General features: G+C 41.8%; 1 protein-coding gene across 1 annotated transcript in view; it reads right to left on the bottom strand.

The window, feature by feature from the left end:
* The window catches only part of SKOR2 (SKI family transcriptional corepressor 2), a 28,301-nt gene that overhangs the window by 1,094 nt on the left and 5,083 nt on the right, over positions 1 to 22,124 (bottom strand). Inside the window, exons 5-8 of the mRNA XM_074931972.1 lie at positions 15,661 to 15,726; positions 15,174 to 15,272; positions 9,705 to 9,772; positions 958 to 1,022 (exon numbers count right to left, since the gene is read on the bottom strand). Coding sequence (XP_074788073.1) covers positions 960 to 1,022; positions 9,705 to 9,772; positions 15,174 to 15,272; positions 15,661 to 15,726 — 296 coding nt within the window. The 3' untranslated portion in view covers positions 958 to 959. The remainder of the gene's footprint in view (positions 1 to 957; positions 1,023 to 9,704; positions 9,773 to 15,173; positions 15,273 to 15,660; positions 15,727 to 22,124) is intronic.

Below are 22,124 nucleotides of genomic sequence, written 5' to 3'. Positions count from 1 at the left end.
CACAGATACTGGTTATCTGGTTACTCTGTACTTACTCCTAATGTTTTTATTTTTGAGTATCTGCTTCTTCTGTAGCTCAGGCAAACCTCCATCACCTATACTATCAAGCCCTTCTCAGATGCCCCAGACTGTCTCCTGAATACCTCTGCTTTGCGCATGACTGAAGTCTCTACATATGAATTATCTCTTTTTTCATAATCCACCCACTCCACCTCAGGGCGGAATCCACAAGCCAGATTTTGTGGCATAACACAGTAGCAGGGCTACTGGCTTTTTACCTCTCTGCCTCCAAGTCCTAATCTTTTTGTTTTACCAGAAAAAAGAGAACGTCATTTAAATGTTAAAGCTTTTGCACCCAAAACTGGACTCTCCCAGGCCACTGATGATGGAGACAGTGTTTCTTCTAACTGAATGCTCCTAAAAATGCAGTGAACTGAATGCTGAAAAATGCAGTGTTGGGTTTGGGAAGATCTGGGACATGGGCAGCAGCGTGACTGCTGTCTGCAGGAGACTGAACCACAGAAGACAGCGTTAGTGTAGTTCTGTAAAGCTCCCCAAATGTACTGCTCCTTCCTGGAGTTGAAAAAGCTCTGTTATGGGCAGAAAACTCCACCCTTATTTGCCCGTGCGTGAACTGCACTGTGAATGCCAAGGTTTTTCCCCTCTTCCACTGAAGGTACACGACCTCGACACCATTTCGTAGTGCCAGAGAGTGCTCAGGCGATTAGCCCTGCAATCACTCTACTCTCAACATTATGTGCCACCCCAATGAAGCCTCATAATTTGTGTGATGTGTCAGTTATCAGCTTTGGACCACAGCACCACGCCTCCACAGAGAGAGCTTTTAGACCAGAATCGGTAACATCTAGCAACAAAACGACTCTCTTAATTCTTGCAATGCCTGCAAAGAAAACACGACGGCCAGGTCAGGCAGAATAAAATCTTTCACAAGCTCACCTTTAGCTTTTGCTGAGGTGTGCACCGAGCTTTTCTTTCCTGATCAAGCTTGCTGCATAGGGAATCTGCAACGACACAGAAACAAAGCCACCGCTTTAAGCCAAGGTTTGGCTAACAAGACATCTAAGCTGGAACCCCTGCAAATGAAAGGTTTTGTTTGCCTCCCTCCATGGTTTTAGGAAACAGTGCCTTAAACTAAAGGATTGAGCTCTTCACAGAACTGCAAGAATGTTGAAGCAGAAATAAAAATGGCCCAAATTAAAACAACAGGTAGATTTTACAATCCCATGTAAAAGATGTCTTCCGATGTTTTGTTTCTATCAGTTGCTGCCAAAAATAAAACCAGCAGTGTTCTGCTACCTGTGTGGTGACAAAAATCAGCTGTCTGTAACACAGCAGGCAACACACACTAATCTCTGCACAGTGAAAATACAGCAGGCTGGGAGTACGAGACTTCTTATATTTATATCACCATAATTAGGAAATTCAGAATAGGTATCTCTGACTTGAACCAATCTGAGGGAAGCCACTGAAGTGGAACAAATAATTAAAGAAAAACAGAGAACACAGGCATATTAGGGAACATAGTTATATTTAGAAACAAAGTGGGATGATGTGCTCACTGGCCACTGGGAATAGAGTATGGGGCTGCACGTTTCAACACTGGGCCTTCAGAATGCAACAGAACTAAATTGCTCTGAGATTTCTCCATAGCTGGGAATCCAAGCGACTGCACTGTTCTTTGATGCTGCCTTTTGGAAGGACCATTGGAGGAATTCAGGTTGGGATCAGAAAAATCTATGTCCCTACACTCCCAGGTGCTGCCACACACCGAGGTGACCTGCTTGTGCTGTCAGGCACTCCAGAATATATTCACAAATAATGTCAAATACGTTACTGCAAGCTGACAAATAAGCTGGACTGAAGTCAGGAGCAAGGCCTTTAAGCTGCACAAACAGCAAAAGGAACAGACAGGCAAACTCACAGAGGCCAAGTGACCCAGCCCACACACATAATATACTAGAAGCACGTGAATTTGCATCCATATCCACTGACTGTATACTTAACATGCATTCTTATGCATCCCTGTTGTGGTTTTAATTACATTATGCCCACAGTGTGTGAGGACGCTTGTGTGAGTTGAGCTCAGCGTGTCTCTGGGCTGGCGTAAAGTGCAGTATCCTCAGTGTCATCTCCCTCCATCCCTGCCTGCCTTAACAAGGAAAAGAGCAGGGAAGGCTCAGGATGAGAGGGAAGAAAGGGGCATCTGCAGCTCAGGAGCTAACTCTTTCATCTCTTGGGAAAGGAGGTCAGTCTGACTGAAAGCAGCAGCACCAGGAAGCAGCAGTGTCTGCAAAGATGAGCCATCTGGCTGAATGAAAGCAGAAGCCTTCCACAGAGGCATGCCACTTCCCCCATGACACAGCCCTGGGAAAAGGGAAACGTGTGCACAAACTGAGAGGCCCAAACCACTGATGACCTGAAAAGACCCAGGACCCAGGTGTTCTGTCTCACTACTCTTATATCGCCTTCACAGGAGCTAAGTGCTATCAGGAAGCTTGCTGCCAGATCCCCCCAAAAACCAGAGCTCTCCCCTCCACCAGGTCATTGAACAAAACTCCCGTCCAGGACACGGTGTTTGCAAAGGCTGGAAAACTCCTCTCCAAACTGCAGCAGAGAGGAGTATGCCAAGAAACTGTTTTACCCGATCACCCATTTCCATGTTTTAGATTCAAAAGGGAGCCACAAACAAACTGCCAGAATAAGCACATTTCAGCTGAGACCCGTGATGCTTCCCCAACTGCTTTCTTCCTCTCTCCCACTCACAATGGCCAACAGGCAACACCGGTTTGCATGGCCGCCAATTATATAGGACATCTCCCAAGCTGTACTGACCTAGATAATACAACGGGGTACATTCTGTCAGAAATTAACTGTTCTTAATCCACTTCTCTGCTATATTTGGCACATCAGCATCTTTACAATGTGCGTTGGTTTATGTAGTCTCTAGATAATAAATTAAACTGGGAGATGTGGGTGTTCAATAGGGAAATTACTACTTTCTTCATGAGTTAAACCACCTATAATGTCATCTTCTACTTTTGTCATTGGAAGAGCATATGGTAAATCCGGTGCTGCAGGGGAGTAGTATTTAGGCTCTTCATGACCACACAGTCCCCTTTTTTGCATCCATGGTGACTACTGTGATGCAGGATAGGATCAACACTCAAATGGGCATGAAGATCCAGCACATGGCCCTTACCATAGGGTGCACACCCCTGTCAGCAATAAAAGAAGCACAGATAGTTCTGTTTTAAGTAGCAAGCTATCTGTTTCTTAAGACTAAGTCCACATCATTAGGAAATATATCACAATGGGAGACCTGTAGGGTGCAGGAGAAAGACCCAATGGCCATACTGCACTTCTCTTTGGGGTTTTTCCTTCAGGCTAGCCTGGTCCTGGGTACTGATCACCCATTAAGAGCTAGAGCACACTCCTAATGTGCATTCCTGGAACACATTCTTGTTGGTTTCATCCAGAAGGAATCCAGTTTGCAAACTCTGAGTCTGCTCCGCAACACAAACGAAAGCGCAGATAAGCAGATAGGACTGGGGATTAATTTCTAAAGCACATGTCTGATCCCTGCTACACTTGACCATCAAAGAAGCTTCTGTACACCATCCTCTTTTAGGCACTTCTCCTTGGCATCCATCTCTAGTTGGGGTACACAATGACAATCATGTTGCTTGAAGAGGGGATCTCCAGTACCCCAAAGCACTATTATCTGAAGTGAACCTAAAGGTATTTAGCTGAACAATTCTCATTTCCAGAGAATGCACTCAAGACCTCACTCAGAACACTGTTCTTCCAAATGCAAAGCATATTTATGCAGGGAAGGAGACAGATGTGCAGCTGAGCTGCCACTGGAAAGCTACAGTCTGCACACATGGTGCTTCTGGGTGGAACAATGCATGGAATTAAGCGGCAGGAAAGGCAGGCACTGAGCCTTTAATGGCTGGAGGAGGAATCTAAGTGCCCACGGCACACCTCGGAGCACCAGTCTCCACTACTGCCCTGCAAAAGTATTTATAGCTGTGTGGGCCGAGTTCAGACACTCTTTCCTCCAGGGTGGGTAGCGGCATGTGCTCAGGGCAGAGCACTGCTCTGCACAGGATGCAAGGCAACAGAGAGTCACGTCTGGAGGATGCAGTCTCCCCCCTATGTATTTTTAAGTAATGGAGCACATTAATACCATAGATAAAGGATTGTGTACACAGGCAATAGCAGAGGCTGGCTTGTAGCTTTCTGGTACATACACATCCATTTTTGATCAGAATTTCTGCAGAAAGGAAGCTTTTACTTCTGGTTTTAATGACCATTAATTCTATAAGGCATTCCTTTTCTTTAACATTTGAATTTACTGGAGAAAGGTGCTCCATCCTATTAATCCAAGACACACCCAGATGCACTGCCAAGATGCAAGTTTCACTCGCCTGTCTTAAAAAAGCACACAGTGGCAAACAAAATTCTGCTGAAAACTGTACTTGTCATCTCACTTTTCTGTACACAGTCAGGGATGTGTATGCTTCCCTCAGCATCAAAAGGTCACATTCCTAATTTGTACCAGTAAACCTGGAGGGAAACTCCACCAAAAAATCAAATGAAGGTAACAGAACATACAGAAACGGACCTGCAGTATTATCCCAACTGCTAAAGCAAAGAAGAAATTAATGAGAAAAAATGTAAGTATCTCTCTGGTTTAGAGGGGGCAAGGTAATGAAATCTGCCTTGCAGTCTGCAAGACATGGTAAACACAGCTCTAGAAATGCTCTTTTCCCTGCTATCTGGCTGTCAGTGGACAGGCACTTCAGCCCAAGATGCAGCTTGAGAAATCCAAGAGCCATTCTGCTGAACCAGTGTTTGCTTCTAACATTCTTGTCAAGGTCAATCAATCCAGCTGGGCCCCTCTGAGCAGAGGACCAAATCAGAAATCCCAATAAAGCACTGCTATTTCCCATTTCCACTCTTCAAATATGGAGTGACAGGCATGCAGTGACCAAGGTCTCTGCACACAAAAATGTGGATACTCCTTGTATAATGAATACCTTAATTGTACAAAGCACCTACTTTCCACAGACAACCTAAAATAAGAGTAAAATCTACTGGTGCTTTTCTTAATTACAGCAGGACCCAGAGGAAGATGATCTCATAACTCTGAAGAACTACCAACATTACCACATGGTAGATTTTTTCTTCTTTTAAACACTCCTTGTGAATCTTTAAAGATCAGGGTGAAAGATGATGCAGAGGTAGAAATCTATTTTGCAGGTAGATAGTTCCTGATTTATTTCACTGTCTGCCTCTGAGAACAGAGTTGATTCAAAGCAGCCCTGAGAGTAGACAGCCATCAAACATCAGAGGAGTTCCAGCTGGATCCAGTTCTCAGCTCTGAACATTATTATCAGCCCAAACTTAGGCTAGTGAGGAGGAATTCAGTTCACTGCAGTATAAATAAACTTTAAAAAACCCAAACAAAACCAAAGCAGCACTTTCCACTTGAGCTGGAAAGACAAGGGACTGCCTGAGTAATTCTCATTTCTAGCATGTCTCAAAGAACTGCTGCCTTTACCCTAAGTAAAATTAGTGGGATTGATCACTACCTGATCTTAATTATCTAACCCACAATGGCAGGGTGATGAACAGCACCTTTTCCTGATGGATAGGTTACAACTGTGGTCGGCACTTCCTGTGAACCTACCAACGATTTGTAAGGGACCCTGAAATGAAATTGAGAAAAGCTAGCTTGTTTGCAGGAGCTGAAATTTGCTACGTGCTGTTCTACTTTTCTGTGGCAATGTTTTAGAAGGGTTCACAAAAACATAAAAGGATAAAAAAATATGATGCTGGGAATGCTGCTTCTGATTTTTCTCTCCCACCTGGCAGCTAGGAGCAAAGTTCATGTTCTTTAAACTCAATCCACTAACAGAAGAGAGTATCAGACAGATAAGAGTCTCAAATGCTGACTCAGTATTTTCTTAGGCTGGCTGGCCTGTCCTGCAAGACAAATTCTGGTCACACTAGACCAAAACCAACAACTCTAAAGGCAGGTGAGCTCTTCTGAAGCCATACCAGATGTTAGAATTCATCCCAACCTGCTGGGCTGTGGCTTCTCAGTGGCCCTTTCTGTACAGCTTAATAACAGAAGCCAGATGATCTATGCCTGAATCCATAGGTAAAATCCGTATTTTACATACGACCTCCAAGTACATGCACTGTACTTTGCCAATCTAGGAGACTGCACTGTGAAAGAGGAAGACGGGAAAAATGCATTCAGTGATTTAAGATCCATTTTCTTGTTAAATATGATGATCGGTTGCTTCCTGGCACCTGGCCGAGAACTTGGCACAAACAGGTTGCGATGCTTCCTGGCAGTTGCTCCAGACACTCTAAACAACTCCTTTCTCAAGAGAAACTGCTGACGGCCGCACAACGACACCCTGCTCAAGCTACCTACCAAGCCAGGTTTGTGCCCAAAGAGGCCAAACATCCATTGCAGAGGATGTAACAGAACAGGACCCACCCCCCATTTTCCCAACGATCTGAGCCTTGCTCCTGACTTTCAGGAAGCCATAAAATAATTTTTTTTAAAGTCCGGAGTGGACAGAGCATTAAAATAAAAGCCCATTGATTAAACACTGCTTTAACTGAGGCTTTTAATGAAGAATATTAAACCCACGTCAGTCCCGGTCGCTGCGGGTGTAGTGGCGGCCGGGGAGCGGCAGAGGGCACCCGGAGCCCACGCCAGCGCCCCCGGAGCTGCCACCCGCGCCGCGGCTGCCCTCCACGCGTGGCGATTTATCATCCCTTCTGCAGTGCAGCTGCACAATGTGACCCAAGAACTGGGAGAGAGAAGCGTTACGTTCCGTGTTCAGTGCTGGCTGGGCACGAAGCACTGAAGCAGTCCTTCAAGCAGTCCTTTCTGCACAGCAGTCGGGTTAAGGTGGGCGTCTGCACTACAAAGTTTTCAAATACAATTATATTTGGTTGTTTTTTTCATGCTTAGCTTCAGCTTGTTGTATTCCAGACATTTCTGACACATCAAGGTAGTTTATTTTAAAGTCTGACTACTCAGTGATGCACCTAGAAGAATTCCAGTTCAGGGAAAGTGAAACCATCATTCTGGCAAAACCTGCCTCTGGTACCCACTGTTACAAGAGATGCCTTCATCACGCACAAGTCTTCAGGAAGGACTGGTTGAAGTTCAGCAGTGAGAAAAGCCAAAAGAAACTGACTCTGTGCACTTATATTGTTTGTAAAATAATAAAAGCAATTAAGCCAAGTTCTGTGGCTAGATGTACCAGTAAATTTTGTGTTTAATTCTACAAAGCTATACACCATGAAGCTCTAAGTAAAATGAAGATTTAAGCATGCATTAAACACTTCCGCTTTTCTCTTTGCACTTCTATATTAACAGGAAAATTAGGTGTGTGCAGCTCCATTAAAGCAAAGGTACAGTGTCCCAGGCACGTACAAAACAAAACAACCTGACCCTGTTAAAAACAAAAAAAAATGAACAAAAAAAATCAAAAGTAGCCATGCTTTTTGTGTATCCTGCACCAAAAGCTTTAATTCACCCATGCCATAACCCAAGCAGGCCAAAGGAGTTCTATTGTTAGCACGTTCAGCTCATTAATCTTAATCCTAGATATAACCATGCAAAATACATTCACACAAATGAATTAAAGTCACTGCAGGGATTAGGACATCAAAAGTGCTGACTCCATTTCAGTTATCAACCAAAATATCAGTGAAGACTTCTGTACCCATCTTAAATAAACACACTTGTTATCTGCAGCAGTCTCAGTTCTTCGTAAGCAAACATCCTTGTATCAGTCTCACTGACACACAACCTGCCTCACAGGTATCGGGAGGGATACCCAGATGTGAGTATAATGACTTACTGGTGTTTTGACAATTGTATTAATAATAATTCAACTCGGGTAGCCACACTGAGTGAAGAGGTCCTGAATTGTCGATGCAGTACATTAAATATTGCAACTCTTCTCTGTAAGTACATTCAGGCAGCTCTGTTTAATGATTACATGACTTTTAGCCTTGCATCAGTAAGTGAGTGTGAATTACACGATCACACTTCTCTTCCTGCCTGAGAAAAAGCACTACACTGAACCTGGTGAATTTTCTACTTCATGTAAATCAGAAAAAACACCACAGCTGGCTCGTTGGAAGTCTGGGATATCCAGTTTCAGAAACAACTTCACAACCAGGCCACAAAGTGAATGGCAGAGATGATCCATTCTCTCCCTAGGAGGGAGAGTGAGTTCACTCCAAGTTTGGCTGATGCAAGAGATAGAGGCTGCAGTGGGCCCACAAAATTTCTGCTTAAATGTGCTTCACAGCAGGAATCAGACAGGTCACCTGCCTCAAGCCCAAAGCAGCAGGGGAGGTATTTTCCAGGATGACATCCTAACTGTTGTGTTCTCTGGCAATGCGATTCACAGACTGAACCAAACTCCCTGCCTGGCATCAGGAGACAAAAGGGAACACAGTAACTACTGGACGTATTAAGGGAAAAGAGTAGAGACCAGCAGCAAAAAATCTCCAAAGATGTTCTGGACTTGAATTTCCTCCATGAACAACCTCCTTCAAGCACCCTTCATCTCTCATTGAAATCTCTGAAGTCAGCAGGAACAGGGAGCAGGAATGTTCGGTAGTTCTAAAAATAAGTCCACTTCTAAATGCCTCTAAACATAGGTGCACAAGTTTGACAATCCTGTCCTTCAGCTTTATTTTTATGTCCTAACCCATCAATTAGAAAATGATAGTACCAGAAGGCTGGACAATACCTTCTCCACACAGGGTCTGTGACAAGTACAAGGAAAGTTTAGATGCTCAAGCACAGAGCTGATTCAGGTAAGGGGGGATATATGGCAAGCCTGCCTCAAGAAACCCCCTGTTGAATAATGTCAGACTGATCACAGAAAAAGCAGTGGCAAAACAAGCATTAGCTGACAGCCTGTCATTCATTACAATGCCCTGCTCTTAGAACCATGCTAAGCAGTCTCCGAGTAAGAAACAGCTTCACATACTCCATACCCCTTGCTTGTACTGGATTAAATATGTCAAGTTTTCAAAACAGCACAGTTGTTTGCAATGATCTACAGTTGCACTAACACACACACGCAAAATCCCTCTTGATTTTAAAATAACAAGCAACAGACCAAACAGCAATGTGTGCCTGTACTAAACTGTGTTTTGGCAACTCGATCCTTTACTGCTGAGTTAAGCACTTCTTCTAGTGGCTGAAATTTGAAAAAGACACGTCCTAAGGTTTATTTGCCAGTGAGAAGCTGGCCTCACACCGATTCCCTACTGGGGGCTGAGAAGCACCCCTTGGCAACTCATACAAGGTAGAAACATTTAACTGCTTAAGGTTTACTGATTCAGTCCTCACATTTCTCCCTGAAGAAGCACCTCTCAGTGTTGAGCAAACGCATTTCGTATAGTTGAAACATGAAGACCCATCTGGTTACCGTATGAAAGTAAATCTCCAGGTAATTAGACTCTAAACCAGCTGAGAACTGCATGCTTACCTCTTGCTCAGTATAAGGTAATATGAGCTCGGTAACAGTACATCTGCATGGCTCACAAAGGAAAAGTTTGAGGAGTGCATTTAAAAAACATAAAAACACAGTCCATAACATTTTCAGCAGATAAGGCAAACTTACAATTTGTAGCTGCTGTACCATTTCTTCTCTGTATGCCAGTTCCCGCTTCATCTGATCTTGAAAATTATCTGTAAGGGGAAAAGAAAAAAAAAAAAAAAGTAGATGCAGTAATTAAAACAGAGAACACACAGCAGAATTCATATAAATCAAATTACATCAAACCCAATCACTACTGAGAAACGGTGAAGCACTACAAAGCCCTTCACCCAATTAAAACACATGCCTAATAAAAACTTATCTAGTAGGAGACACTACAGCCAACAGAAAAACAGTGGAAAAATTAGATTCAGCTACTTCCCCGGTTAGAAAATGTAGGCTGCTAGGTTTCTGTTGTTAGCACTTATTCCCACAGTTTTTTTTGTCAATGGACAAGACTCTGCAGTCATTAGTCAAACTTCTACCAACACTGAAGAGAAAAGCAAAAACTGCCTTTCTTTGCTTTGGCATAAATCTGTTGACATCGACAGCGATGTCCAACATGTGAGAAGAGAAAGCGTTCAAGGATGCAGGATTTGATTTGTAGTTTCTAACATACTGCTGATGGCTTTGAACAAAAGTCAGACTAACACTCCATAAACAGTGATGTGGAACTCAGAAGGGAAAAAGTCTTTGAAAGAGAGATCCTGGAGAGCTGGCTTACAGCACAGACTGGAGCACTGCTCCAGTAGCTCCTCCTTCCCTTATTTTCCCCCTCAGTAACCATTTCAGACAAAACTTCATTTGGTAGAAGATTAACTGCTGGTCTGCGTTCCGAAACATTGGTGTTGGAGGGTGGGAAAAAGAAAAATATAAACAAAACCATTGACAGGAAGCAAATAACTTGGACAGCTGCATGATGACCTGGGTGCAACGATGGATTATTAAATGGAAGAGGAAAGAAAACCCATTCCAACCAATATAATTTTGATCTGGGAAATAAGCCTGTCCTGGACCATGGAAGCAGGAAGGTGAACGCCAACAGGAAACACCATGGAACACTTCAACACACAGAGCTTGGAGAAGTCAACTGCAAGGCCAAGGCAGCTAAAATGCCTGATTTACAACTGAACAATTTAAAAAGTTTAATAGTCATGCCAGTTGCTGGGACACTAGCCCAAGGCTCAGGAAGCCTGGATTCAACACCTGCTCTACTGGACTCCGTGTGTGTGTCACTCCATGCCGCCCTTCATCACCACCAAAGCAGGAATAACTGCACTGCTTCATCTGCCATGTGCACTGGGAGGATTAATGGACTGTGGGGTACTTCAACAGCACAGTAACTAGAGTCACAAATATCTAAACTACAAGGGAAAGATTTGAGCCCAGGTGAGAATGAAAGGCTCCTATTAATACTTCGTGTGCTGTCGCAGTGCTGGGAGCTCACCCGCTCCCAAACCAGCTGCACACTCTTACCACAACCAACACAATGAGCAGCTGTGGCACAAAACAGTGGAGAGGAAGAATGTACCTTGCCTGCAGGGCAAGGGGACGTGTCCCCATCAAGTGTGGGCACATGAAGGGGCTAGAAGAAGGTACAAGTGGGCAGAGCTCTGTCCTCCTCTTTCACTCAAGAATTTTGCCCTCTCTGAATGATGAGTGGAAGTTGTTTAAAAGGCAAGGAGGCACTTCGAGACAACAAGAAAACAGCAATGAAGCAAAGAGTGAGAAAATCTGTCAGGCTGAAACCAGTAGCAGTTCAGCATGGCCACATAGAAAAGGATGTGATGACAATGAAGTTCTTCAGATTTCAGGTAAATGATCATACAGTTTTTCAGCCTATTCCCTCTACTCCAACTCAACCAGAAAAAGAAGCTGACAGAAATAAAGCAGGTTGGCAGTTCCTTTCTTCATAGCCCAAAAAATAGCTGTGCAGTATAAAAAGGTGTCCGCCTCCTATCCTGGTCACTAAAGGCTGATTGAGCTGTGCTAGCTACTATGTAGGTCCTCCAGTTTCACTCCTAGTAGGATATATGGAGTAATTTTCCTTCTCTCAACACTCTCTTCCCAGCTGCCTCTTCACAGGCTCATCACCTCTCAGAACAAATAGCTCAGAAACCTTGCTCAGTCCTGCACTGCAAATGCCCAAGCTCACCGTGGAAATGGGGTGTTAATGGTAAGGATAGCTTTTTTATCCAGCAGCATTTATCTGGGTCTGAACACTTACAGACAAAGCCATAAGAGATACCCAAGGGAAAAGATATAAATATTTAAATAGTTTCTTAACACAAAATTAAATACTTTAACTATCCAGACTATGTCTCCGCCATTTTATTACCGCACTGTTAAATGCAGCAGGACAAAATGCATGCCAGCCGACACCAAAGGTACAAACCAGTGGGGAGTTCTGGGAGAACACGCTGTCACCATGCACAGGTGCTCATATTTCTATCAGGACAGCAAACACTTTCATTTTCTGCAAGCGATCTGATCTTTTTTATTTTCTCCAAGTTTTATTCTGCAAGTGATCTCTGCATTGAGAGATCTTATCTACAAAGAAAACATCTTACCTGCAGCTTTCAAGAAAAACAGCAATAAAAAAAAAAAGGTGCAAACAGCAGGTCTGCTTTTTTTTTTTTTTTTTTTTAAATTATCACAGGCTACATCTCAAGCAGGTCTAGCCACAGAGAAGTGAACAGCATAGTACTGCTGAATGAGCTTGCAAATAAGATCAGTTCTCACTGAACAGTGATTTCCACGAGGAAGAAGCATGGAAATCAAACGCCCCTTACAAGACTGCATAGCACTGCTGTGGGCGGCAGTTTGATGCTATTAACCTGTAACACCCCAGATGTGCTCAGTTCCAAATGTGAGACCCAAAAAAAGGTGACTTTGGAGTTAACTCCAGATAACCCAACAGGAGCATTTCTAGAGAGCACTACCCTCCACATCTCACACACTGCTTCCCTCCTGGAAGAGGGATGAATTTCTCCTTTTTAAAAAAAGCCTGAGAAGACTTGAACGACAAAGGCTTCTTATTTATCTACAGAGAGTACAAAGCACGGGCAGAACCACCACCACCCATGGGAGTGAAAATTACCCTGGCAGTGTGTCCCTGTCCTCAGCAGCTTTAGGGAAGGGACAGAGATCCAGTCCCCATGGCTACTCAGCCTGATGGGGATGTAAAGCCTGTTACCTGCCTGTTCTTCCCTCCCTCCCACAGCCTGGATGTCTCCAAGCCAATACAAATTAATCGATACAATTTTAACTGTACCTCAACTTTCCTTTAGCTGGATCTCCTAAGACTTCTCTTCCTAGCTCTTCCCTATCCAATACTACCACAAGCACTTGGCAAAACAAATAGTTTCTAGTACCTAACCTAAAGCAGCAATCCTGTCTGGCAGCAAGACCCTGAGCAGACCTCATCTCTTTTGCTAAAACACATACTGCTCTAGAGGGCAAACCACACTTATCTTGGATTTTACACTTACTTGATTTACAAAGAGCCCCTTTTCTTCTATTATTATATATGGAGGAGGGGGTTTTTTTGGTAAATCTAAATCTGTAAATAGGTTTTACGGTCACTTGTATGTATTGTTTATAGCACACTGTCTGTTTTCTATTTTAATCCTGAAGAAAATTGACCACTACTTTGTGGTACACTGAAACCACATATTTTTCAAGCTGGCGTACACAGTCGCCACTTCCTTGGTCGGCCGTACGTGTTCTTTTCTTTTATTTGAATTGTATTTCATGTGGTTTAATTGCAGTGTTTATTTACATGGCAATGACAGAGCATTAATTTTACTCTAGAAGAACAAAAGGATAAATGAGTGACCCGAATGGCAAAACTCCAAGATGCCATTTCACCAATACCACACATCAGTGTTTTGATCTATACAAATTATTTGACAATTACCTCACTCCCAAACCCATGTAATGACTGAATTCATACTGAAGGATGAGGTTATCCTCCTTTCATTAATATCTGTATCACCTCAGGCAGCTCTTCTCCTTTATTTATGAAGCTGTCTGCATATTTTGATATTTGGGCTAAAGATGGGCTCATTCCCAGAGTCCTCATATTTCCTTGCTTCCCTGAACTTACTCCATCTGAAGCTACAGAAAGTGGAAAAATATATTTTCTTTAAATAATAGGAAAATGCTGTCTGTGTTCACACCTTTTCCTGCAATCCAGGGAGGTGCAACATTTCCTCAGCTTGCAGCAGTAGGTTTTGGTTGACTGACTTACCTCGGGGGTACTGGAAATACTATTTTTTGTCCCTGTAGTTCTTATGACGGACCTCAGAACAGAGAGTTTCTGAACTCTACAGGAAACTATGATAAATCAGCACAAGGGTATTTTGCGTTAAGTGCTGGACAGGCATTTCAGTCATGCAGGAGTTGAGAAGTTAGCAAATGGCAGAAGAGCCGGAGAATCAGTCTGGGAAGGTTTTAAGGTATCTATCTTGGCTTGCTGTAAGTCTAACTCTGCAACGCTCTGTCCACATATAGTCTCACAGGAAAATAAGGATGAAAAGGGAGAGTTTTAAAAAGCAGAGTTTAAGAAAGAACCCACAACATCAAGATTAGGAAAATACTGAATGGAGATACTGCTGGACCTCCCTTAGACTGCATGAAGAAGTAAATGGTGGGCTCAAACACTGTGCCTTTAGTACTGAACTGGGGGAACGTCCAGGCAGGTGGCTGCAGAGCTGTGACAGCCAGGCATGGGGAAGCCTGCACAACAGTACTGATCTCTGTGTGCTGCTGCGTTACAGATGGGCAGAGAGCAACTGGGATGTCCTGACCACTTTAGATCTGTAATGCTACATTCATTGCACGTTGGAGAGACCTTACTGTGTCTTCTACCTTGCCCTGATCTGGGTGGATTTCTCCTGGAAGCACACTTTCCCCAGTGTAATTCAAAAGGCCTCAATCAATAGGTCTTTTTCCATATCCTTGTGTATGCAGTTTGATTTTCTGGCAGCTTCACAAAAACCCTACTAAGTGTTCATTTTGTATTCTTTTATTTAACACATGCCCAGGGCATTCCACCCGCCTTGTATAGCAGCACCCTTCTCATCAGCTGTGGTGAAAGGGCCATCCAAATACCCCATCTCAAGAGGAAAAATCCAAACAGGTCTTCCTACTTCTTAAACACAGTCAAAATCAACACTCCAGCATCGGCTAGAACCACCTAAAGATCACTATGAAGTACCTACCCTCTCTTCAAAAGCCTCCAAGAAGCCGGTTAAAACCACTGACATCGCTGTACCCCTAGGAGATCCAGATGTGTTTCTGTCTACTCACTGTATGCAATGGTATCAAAACCAGTGAAATATACACTGAAATAGACATCCAGCTTCAAATTTTCCCTACAAAAGACCTGCTTGAGCAGCCTGAAAAGCCACAGCAGAAGTGCTATCAACCTCAGCAGAACTAAGCCAAAGATACTGGCAACACAACTGAGAACATACCTCTTCCATTTTAACAATCTGACAACATCCAACCACCCACAATTAACACCAAAACCACAGATATGTTTCTTACTGAAGACTGGGAAAGACGCATTTCCTTTCAACACCTGGAATTCCTGTTCCAGTCTCCTTCGTAAGTCAATCTGTTCAAACAAAACCTTCTGGAGCTCCTCTAACAAAGAGAAAAGAAAAGTGGTTTTGCTAATCTGTATAAATAATTCTTGAAAGAACAGTTGCAGAGCAATTCATTACTATAAGACAAAATATTTTAGCAGTTATAAAAAAAAAAGTGTTGCATAGACCTACAATAGATTTTGTGCAGAAAGCCATGAATATAAATCAATGTAATATATTATTTTAAAGTATTATATTACAGTGTCATGTATTGATTGATATATATGCATTAATCTCAATTATATCCACCCAAAGGTCCATATATTATTCATATGTTACTTGACAAGCTTAAAATATGGTGCAGAACAAAAGTGCCCCCTATTATCCTCATATTCTATTAAAACAAAGAGCAGTTTTAGAACGTAAGAGGCCCTTATTTATTTTACCTTTCCCCATGTTTTCTACATCCTTCTTCAGTGAATGAGGTGAATTGGTTTCTTGTGTGTGTTCACCTTAAAAAAGCGAAAGGAAAAAGTTATTGATTTACTGATACTGCTTTTCATCAGTATTGTCCTTACGATGCAAGTGCTTCAGAGAATCTGGAGAATAAAAAGAGAGAAAAAATATACAGAAAGAGTAAGATTGAGGTTTACCTACATATCATGCATGCATAGCACAAACGTTTGCAGGACTTGTATTTTCGTCCAGTTTAGTTAAGTATCCTCGACACCACAGCCCCCTGCAGACAAGACCCGATGTCTCCTCCACACCTAGGAGAGGTCCTCTTGCATGTCCTCTGCCAAACTGATCCCTGCTTTCCCTCTAATCCCTCCTGAAGATGCTCTTATTGGACAATGACTAGGAGCAAGCTGAGAGAGGGGTAAAGCCTTCTCTACAGTCTCATCTCCTCTCCTCACAACGGGAAGTCCGTGCTATCCAGCTGGGCAGGACCCTATTCCAAAATCCACAGGCAAAAATCGTTTTTGCACCAGCCTCTTTGCCTTCATCAGCCCTTTAACTTCATCATCTTCTAGCATGAGCTTGCTGTAACTGGATATCATTTATATCCAGCTGAGATAAAATTGACGTTAGTGGTATTTGCATCTAAAGGATAACACCTCTGAGGTCAACCAATTCAGAGACTTCTGTCATAGGTTGAACACGTAATTTTTAATCATGTAAGTAGTAAAGAATTTTCTAGATAACAGAATCTGACTGTTTCTAGACATACACATGCTACTTCTTTCAGCCTTTTTCCTTTACAAAAATAAAAGAAATCTTCACGAGGTGTTAAGTTCATCTGGATGACAGTTTGACTTAAATGTGAACCTTCTGACAGAAGCTGCTATTTTCATTGTTGTCTGGAACTATGAAATTTTCCTATAATTTCTATCAATAGGGTTTTGAAACAAAAAGCTATTAAAAAAATGTTTTTAAAAAACATGATACCACTTTAGTAGAAATTAATGGGAGACTTTCTGTTATTTACAGCCTAAGTAGAAATGGACTCTCAATAATTAACAGAATATTTGGTAAAAAAAAAAAAAAGTTATCGAACTAATTGGACTAATACTTGTTTTAGTCCAGCCAGTAAATACACATCATGAACTCTACTGATGAGTAGTCACAAGACAGACATACATGTAAAGCTACTCATGTTTTTAATGTACTTGGAGGAAAGAATCACAGAGGAAATACCTTGAGGTTTTTTTTGAAAATAAAAAGCCAGAGCACTGAATAGGTCACCACAGGTAAGATAGCAGCTACTTAAAATATTCGTACTGTCACCATGCATTTGATAGCAGGTCATCACAATAAGCTAATTTTGAAGTTGGAAAGTCTTGGTTTATATGCAGTCAGAAATCTTTTTGCGAAACATTTATTTCTGTTTTTAAAAATCAATGTATGTATCTAGTAAACCTTGAAGTCACAGGATATGAAACATATGCAACAGCTATGCATTTTACCATTTGCATTCTCTTCATTCCTTAAAAAAAAAAAAAGCAACCACTCAGTCAAGCATATACATTTACACAACTGATATGTGCTGCCAGCAATTCCATTTTAAAAATCCGTTTGCGTTAACACAGTGATTAAAAAAAAAAATTTTGTAAGATATTTGATATAAAAAAAGTATTTTTCTACAGGTAAGTTGTCTCACCACACTAAAATAAATATGAAACTTGAAAAATACACCACCTTTTGAGCAGTGGTTTAAGGCACTTTCATGATGTAAAATGGTCTTTCTTTTTAGTTACCATCATTCTGTTTTAAACAGGATTGCAAACAAAAGAAGTATTTTGCTACATATATTAGGATACACAAAATCAGAAAGAAGGAATTTAAGTTTAGGAAAGGTACTTACTGAATTATAAATACTAGCGTATTTTTTCCAACCCATTTCTTTTACTGAGGCATTCTTTTCTGAATGTTTTAAGTGCGATTTTGAGGGATAACAGACTCAAGACTGGACTCTTCGAGGGGGAGGAAGGAAAAAGAGGAAGAGACTAGATCCTAGCACAGAGCATGGCGTCAAGATAGCTCTTTCCCACTTGCTCGGTTGAGCTTTCAGGGCCGTACGGTTTGAGGCTGCCGACTCACTGGGACAGAAAAAACTGCATCAAAATGAAAATAAGGGCATGTAGCATGAAGAATGACTTCTCCAGCATCTTCAGCCTCCCTACTAAGCTACCGGAAAGGCATATTTGAAAATCCCCCATCCTTGCCCCCTGAAATAAGTAAAGAACAGGATGGGAAAAGTGAAGGTATTTCAAGGCAGAACCCAGCATATATGGTTTTAAATAATAACTGCATTTTTAAACTACTTTCTGATGTTCAAAAAAAGCCTCAACATTATTATCGTTAATGGTAATAATAATCCGATGGGTTTCACCTTTCCAGTCCCCCTGAAAATGATAATCAGGAACCTGCTCTTCTCAGTTTTTCCATACTTCCCAGAGGCCCCATCACACGTTGTGTACTGTTCTACCTTAATTGAAAGGGAGGAGGTATTGAATATTTAACCAGCTTCCTTTCTCTTAAATGTTAATTAAAAGCTAAATAGGTGTTTAAAAACAAACAAACAGAAAGCCCAAAGAATTTTAATCAGTCTAAGAAAAAAATCACTTCCCCTTCTAATAGCTCCACCATAAGTCTCTTGGGCCTTGTCTACACTCGAACTTGTAGCAGCATCTAAAACAGCAGCTCTGAAAGCTGTGCAGCCCCCCAATACAGCCACCTAGCTTTCTCTGAGAGACTTATTTCAGTTTATTCAGAAAAACTAAACTATAGCTAAACCATCTATTGGGTAGGGGGAAAAGGGGATGAAGTGTTCATAGCCCGTTTGCACTGCCTCAACTGAACCTTTTTGGTACCTCTGTTCTTTCCGATTAGCTCAGGTGCACAGGCATCGTTATTCTGGAATAAAGGTACACTGGTTGTATTTTACACAAACAGCTTTCTTAACTTGGAACGTGAACATCCACCCATGGAGGAAAACGGAGTAGACACAACTCAAATTACTTTATCAGTACTCTGAAAACCAGAGGTCCCAATTTGTACATTGACACAACCTCAGCTCTTGTGATGCCACCATTTTATTAGCTCTACACCCACTGTATGAGTTAAGATTTGAATTTTCAATAAAAGAAACAGTTCTAAATTTACTCACCCCAAAAGACACGCACATTGCTCTTGCTGTACAAAACCAAACCAGACATAGCCGGGTTACCTCTTCATGCTGTGCCACCTGGAGAAATCTCCTGCAATCCTTTCTTGAGAAGCTCTCAAAGAGCTCTTCAAACAGCAGTTAAAAATTTCCACGCTGGACCAGACAACTCAGCTACATCAACAGGCAACTGACTTGCCCAGCGCAGAGTTCCGATGGACCAGTAACACAACTCCGTTCTCCTGACTCTCAGCCCTGTGCTTTGTCCTCAACCCGTTCTTTCTACAGTTCTCACTACATCTGCAATGCCAGCCCACATCAACCGAAATCATCCCCTTGCCTGTGTCTCGGCATCGGCCCTGTTATTCCAGGACGGTACTTAAGTATCGCAGAGCGCACCATGTCTGCCAGCCAGCTCTGCAACCCACGCCTACCAGGTGAGCTTAACCATTATGAAGCCCACATCATCAACTCTCCACCATAACTTAAAACGTCCACCAGTATTTTTAACCGGAGAAAGCGCTGTCTGCAGGCACAAAGACCGCAGCAGCGAAGATGTGGGTGTCTTCTGGGTATAAGTATATATAGACCCACCGTTAAAAATACAGGCAGATGTGAATCGGCCGACTTTCAGAGCTCCAAAGGCTCCATCTGTATTTGAAATTAATTACTCGCTTTAAGACACACACAGTTCTTGTGTACGTCCTGAAGAAATCCTACCCTTACTGAAAATATTTATGCATTGTCCATATTCATGCTGCTTTTTGGGGGAATAATCAATGGGATAATCAGGACTTGGGAAAATATGCCTGTTTTAGGAAACCCAGTAAGAATCTTTAGAGTGCTTTTCTGCACTGGGGCGGATATATGTGTCTTACAAAATCTAGCGCTTCAAATGTTAATTTGCCCTGAAAGCGGTTTAACTTTAAAACAAACCAGTTTGGGGTTTTTTTTGCACAGATAAAGCCTCATTTGTAACCTCCATTCAAAGTTTAAAGCACGAACACCCGATTAGAAAAGATTTGCTCTGAAGTGCTAACAGAGAGGAGAGAAACAGTTTCAGGATTTCAAACCAAACATTGTATTACTGTGACCAACTTAAAAATATGAAATGTTTTAGAAACAAATCAATTGGCTTTTGGTCTGAACCTTATGCATATATCTAGGAAGTATTTCTTAACTTTATTCTAGAAACATGAGAGCTAAAAAATTTCTAATTCTTGCTTTGTTTTAAACAGAAAGTAATATTCTCAACAAATTCCAGAAGATGGGGCTTTAAAAAAAAAAACAACAAACCAACCACCAAATATTGTGAGACTTGCAAAAAATAAAGAAATTCAACAACAGTCTACATTCTTTTAATAATTCAAAGAGAGCTCCTGAGCTCCTCAGTAATAGCAGAAAAGAGACAGAACAGTAAATAAGGACCCGGTCCTACAGTTCGCCTGCAGTTTTGTCTGTTGTGCAGATCCACGTATTTATACACAATCTTATCTATTAATATGCAGTGTTGGGTCCCACATCTGAAACTTATCCTTGTCTTCCCTCATTTCAACATGTAACTTCTTTGCTTTTTTGCTAACAACTTCCGTAATAAAATACCATGTCATTTAACTTCTGGATCCAATGCTTTGCCACTTATCCCAGTAAAGACCTCACAACTGTCCAGTCTGCTATATATAATAAACATAGGGGCGTTTTCAACCCTCTACAAAGTACTGTAAATCTACTGTAATTGCACCAATATTTGCAGAATTGTTCTGGGTATATATTTAAAGAGTAAATGAAAAAATAATCTGGTTCACCGTTGCTAGCCTGAATTTTCCTGAAATGCCTGCCAAACCTTCTTTTACAAATCAAAAAACAAAAATGGGGAAATTGTAACAAGATTTGAGACGCTGACTTCTAGCTGTTAACACCCAATTTCAGATCTCCCCTTTCTCAATAAAACAGATTAAAAATTAGATTGGTTGGGGATCAGCTTACAGAACTCAACTTCTGTTTAAGAGGCACGCCGTATTTGCAAGGCAGCCTTGCAACGCTGTGGTGTGCCAGGCAGACGCACCTCTTCTACCCTTCAACTCCAGCTGCTGAAGGAGGGTCAGGATGGCAAACCACAGCTTTCCCCCACAAAATGGACCGGTTACGTAAGTTAGACACAGTTATCTTTCAGAACTGCCATGGGATTCCGAATCATTTCGAGTTCTTTCCGAGCACTGACTGACAGCAAAGGAAGGGGGATTTTCACCGACAGTTCACTGGCTATGCAGGATGAACGGCTATGGGATCTTCAAGCCCGTATCTATTTCAACCTAGGAAAGAGCCCTCTCTCCTTATTATGAATTTTCAAGTTCATTGGCACGTTGAGAATAAGAAGCAAACACACACACTTGCAAACCATTGTCTCTGGCACTGAAAATACTGCTTTTAAGACCCTCTTTACTAGGTTCAGTTAATAAACACAAGTCCATCGCACATCAAGAGGATTTCCAGGGTCATTTCATCTTTCTCAATCTTATTAGGAAGGTACAGCTTTAAGTAACTCACAAATGTATTAAGTACATTAAAGGAACTGGAGAGCCAGAACATTTCTGCAAAATGGTTTGACAAGCAAGTAAAGAAACACTGCGAACCTAACTAATTCTGGGCAAGATGAAGGAGGCCCCGGTCCTAGACAGATGTATCGATATGAATCCCTCTGAAGATAAAGGGTGTGCTCTTGCTTAAGAGCGCTCACAGAAATCATCTTCAGAAACAAGCCCTTAAACATTTCATGTTTCTTTACAGTCAGTTCATCTCTGATCCAGTCCCGAAACCTTCAAACACCCAGGTGCTGCTCTCAGTTTACTTAATACATTTAAGACTCTACAAAGTCAAAACGCACAAGGTAGTACGTGTCTTTGAAAATTAAATTTTACACTTAAATTTACTGTGAAGATAAATATGTAGCTACAGTGGACTCACAGTGTCAATGAACACAAAACATTTGGAGTTTTAAAGAGACAGAGGAGCTACAATATCTAATTAAAAAACAAAATATATCTGTAATGCACTGCTTAAAATAAGCACAGGTAGAATCATTTTCTAAAAAGACAAAAAAGATGGTTTTTTTCCCAAAGTAAACTGGCCACTGTGCAGGACACTGACTATGCACAGTGTACTGCCTAAAAATTCTTGGGTTCTTAAGGTTTACTTCTATCTACTATCACTGCTGTGCTCTCAGTGGTAATTATTTGAAAGTAT

This window comes from Athene noctua, chromosome Z, assembly GCF_965140245.1.
Source record: "Athene noctua chromosome Z, bAthNoc1.hap1.1, whole genome shotgun sequence".
NCBI lineage: Eukaryota > Metazoa > Chordata > Aves > Strigiformes > Strigidae > Athene > Athene noctua.
The sequence above is the reverse complement of the archived record's forward strand: the minus strand, read 5'-3'. Positions and strand labels throughout refer to the sequence as shown.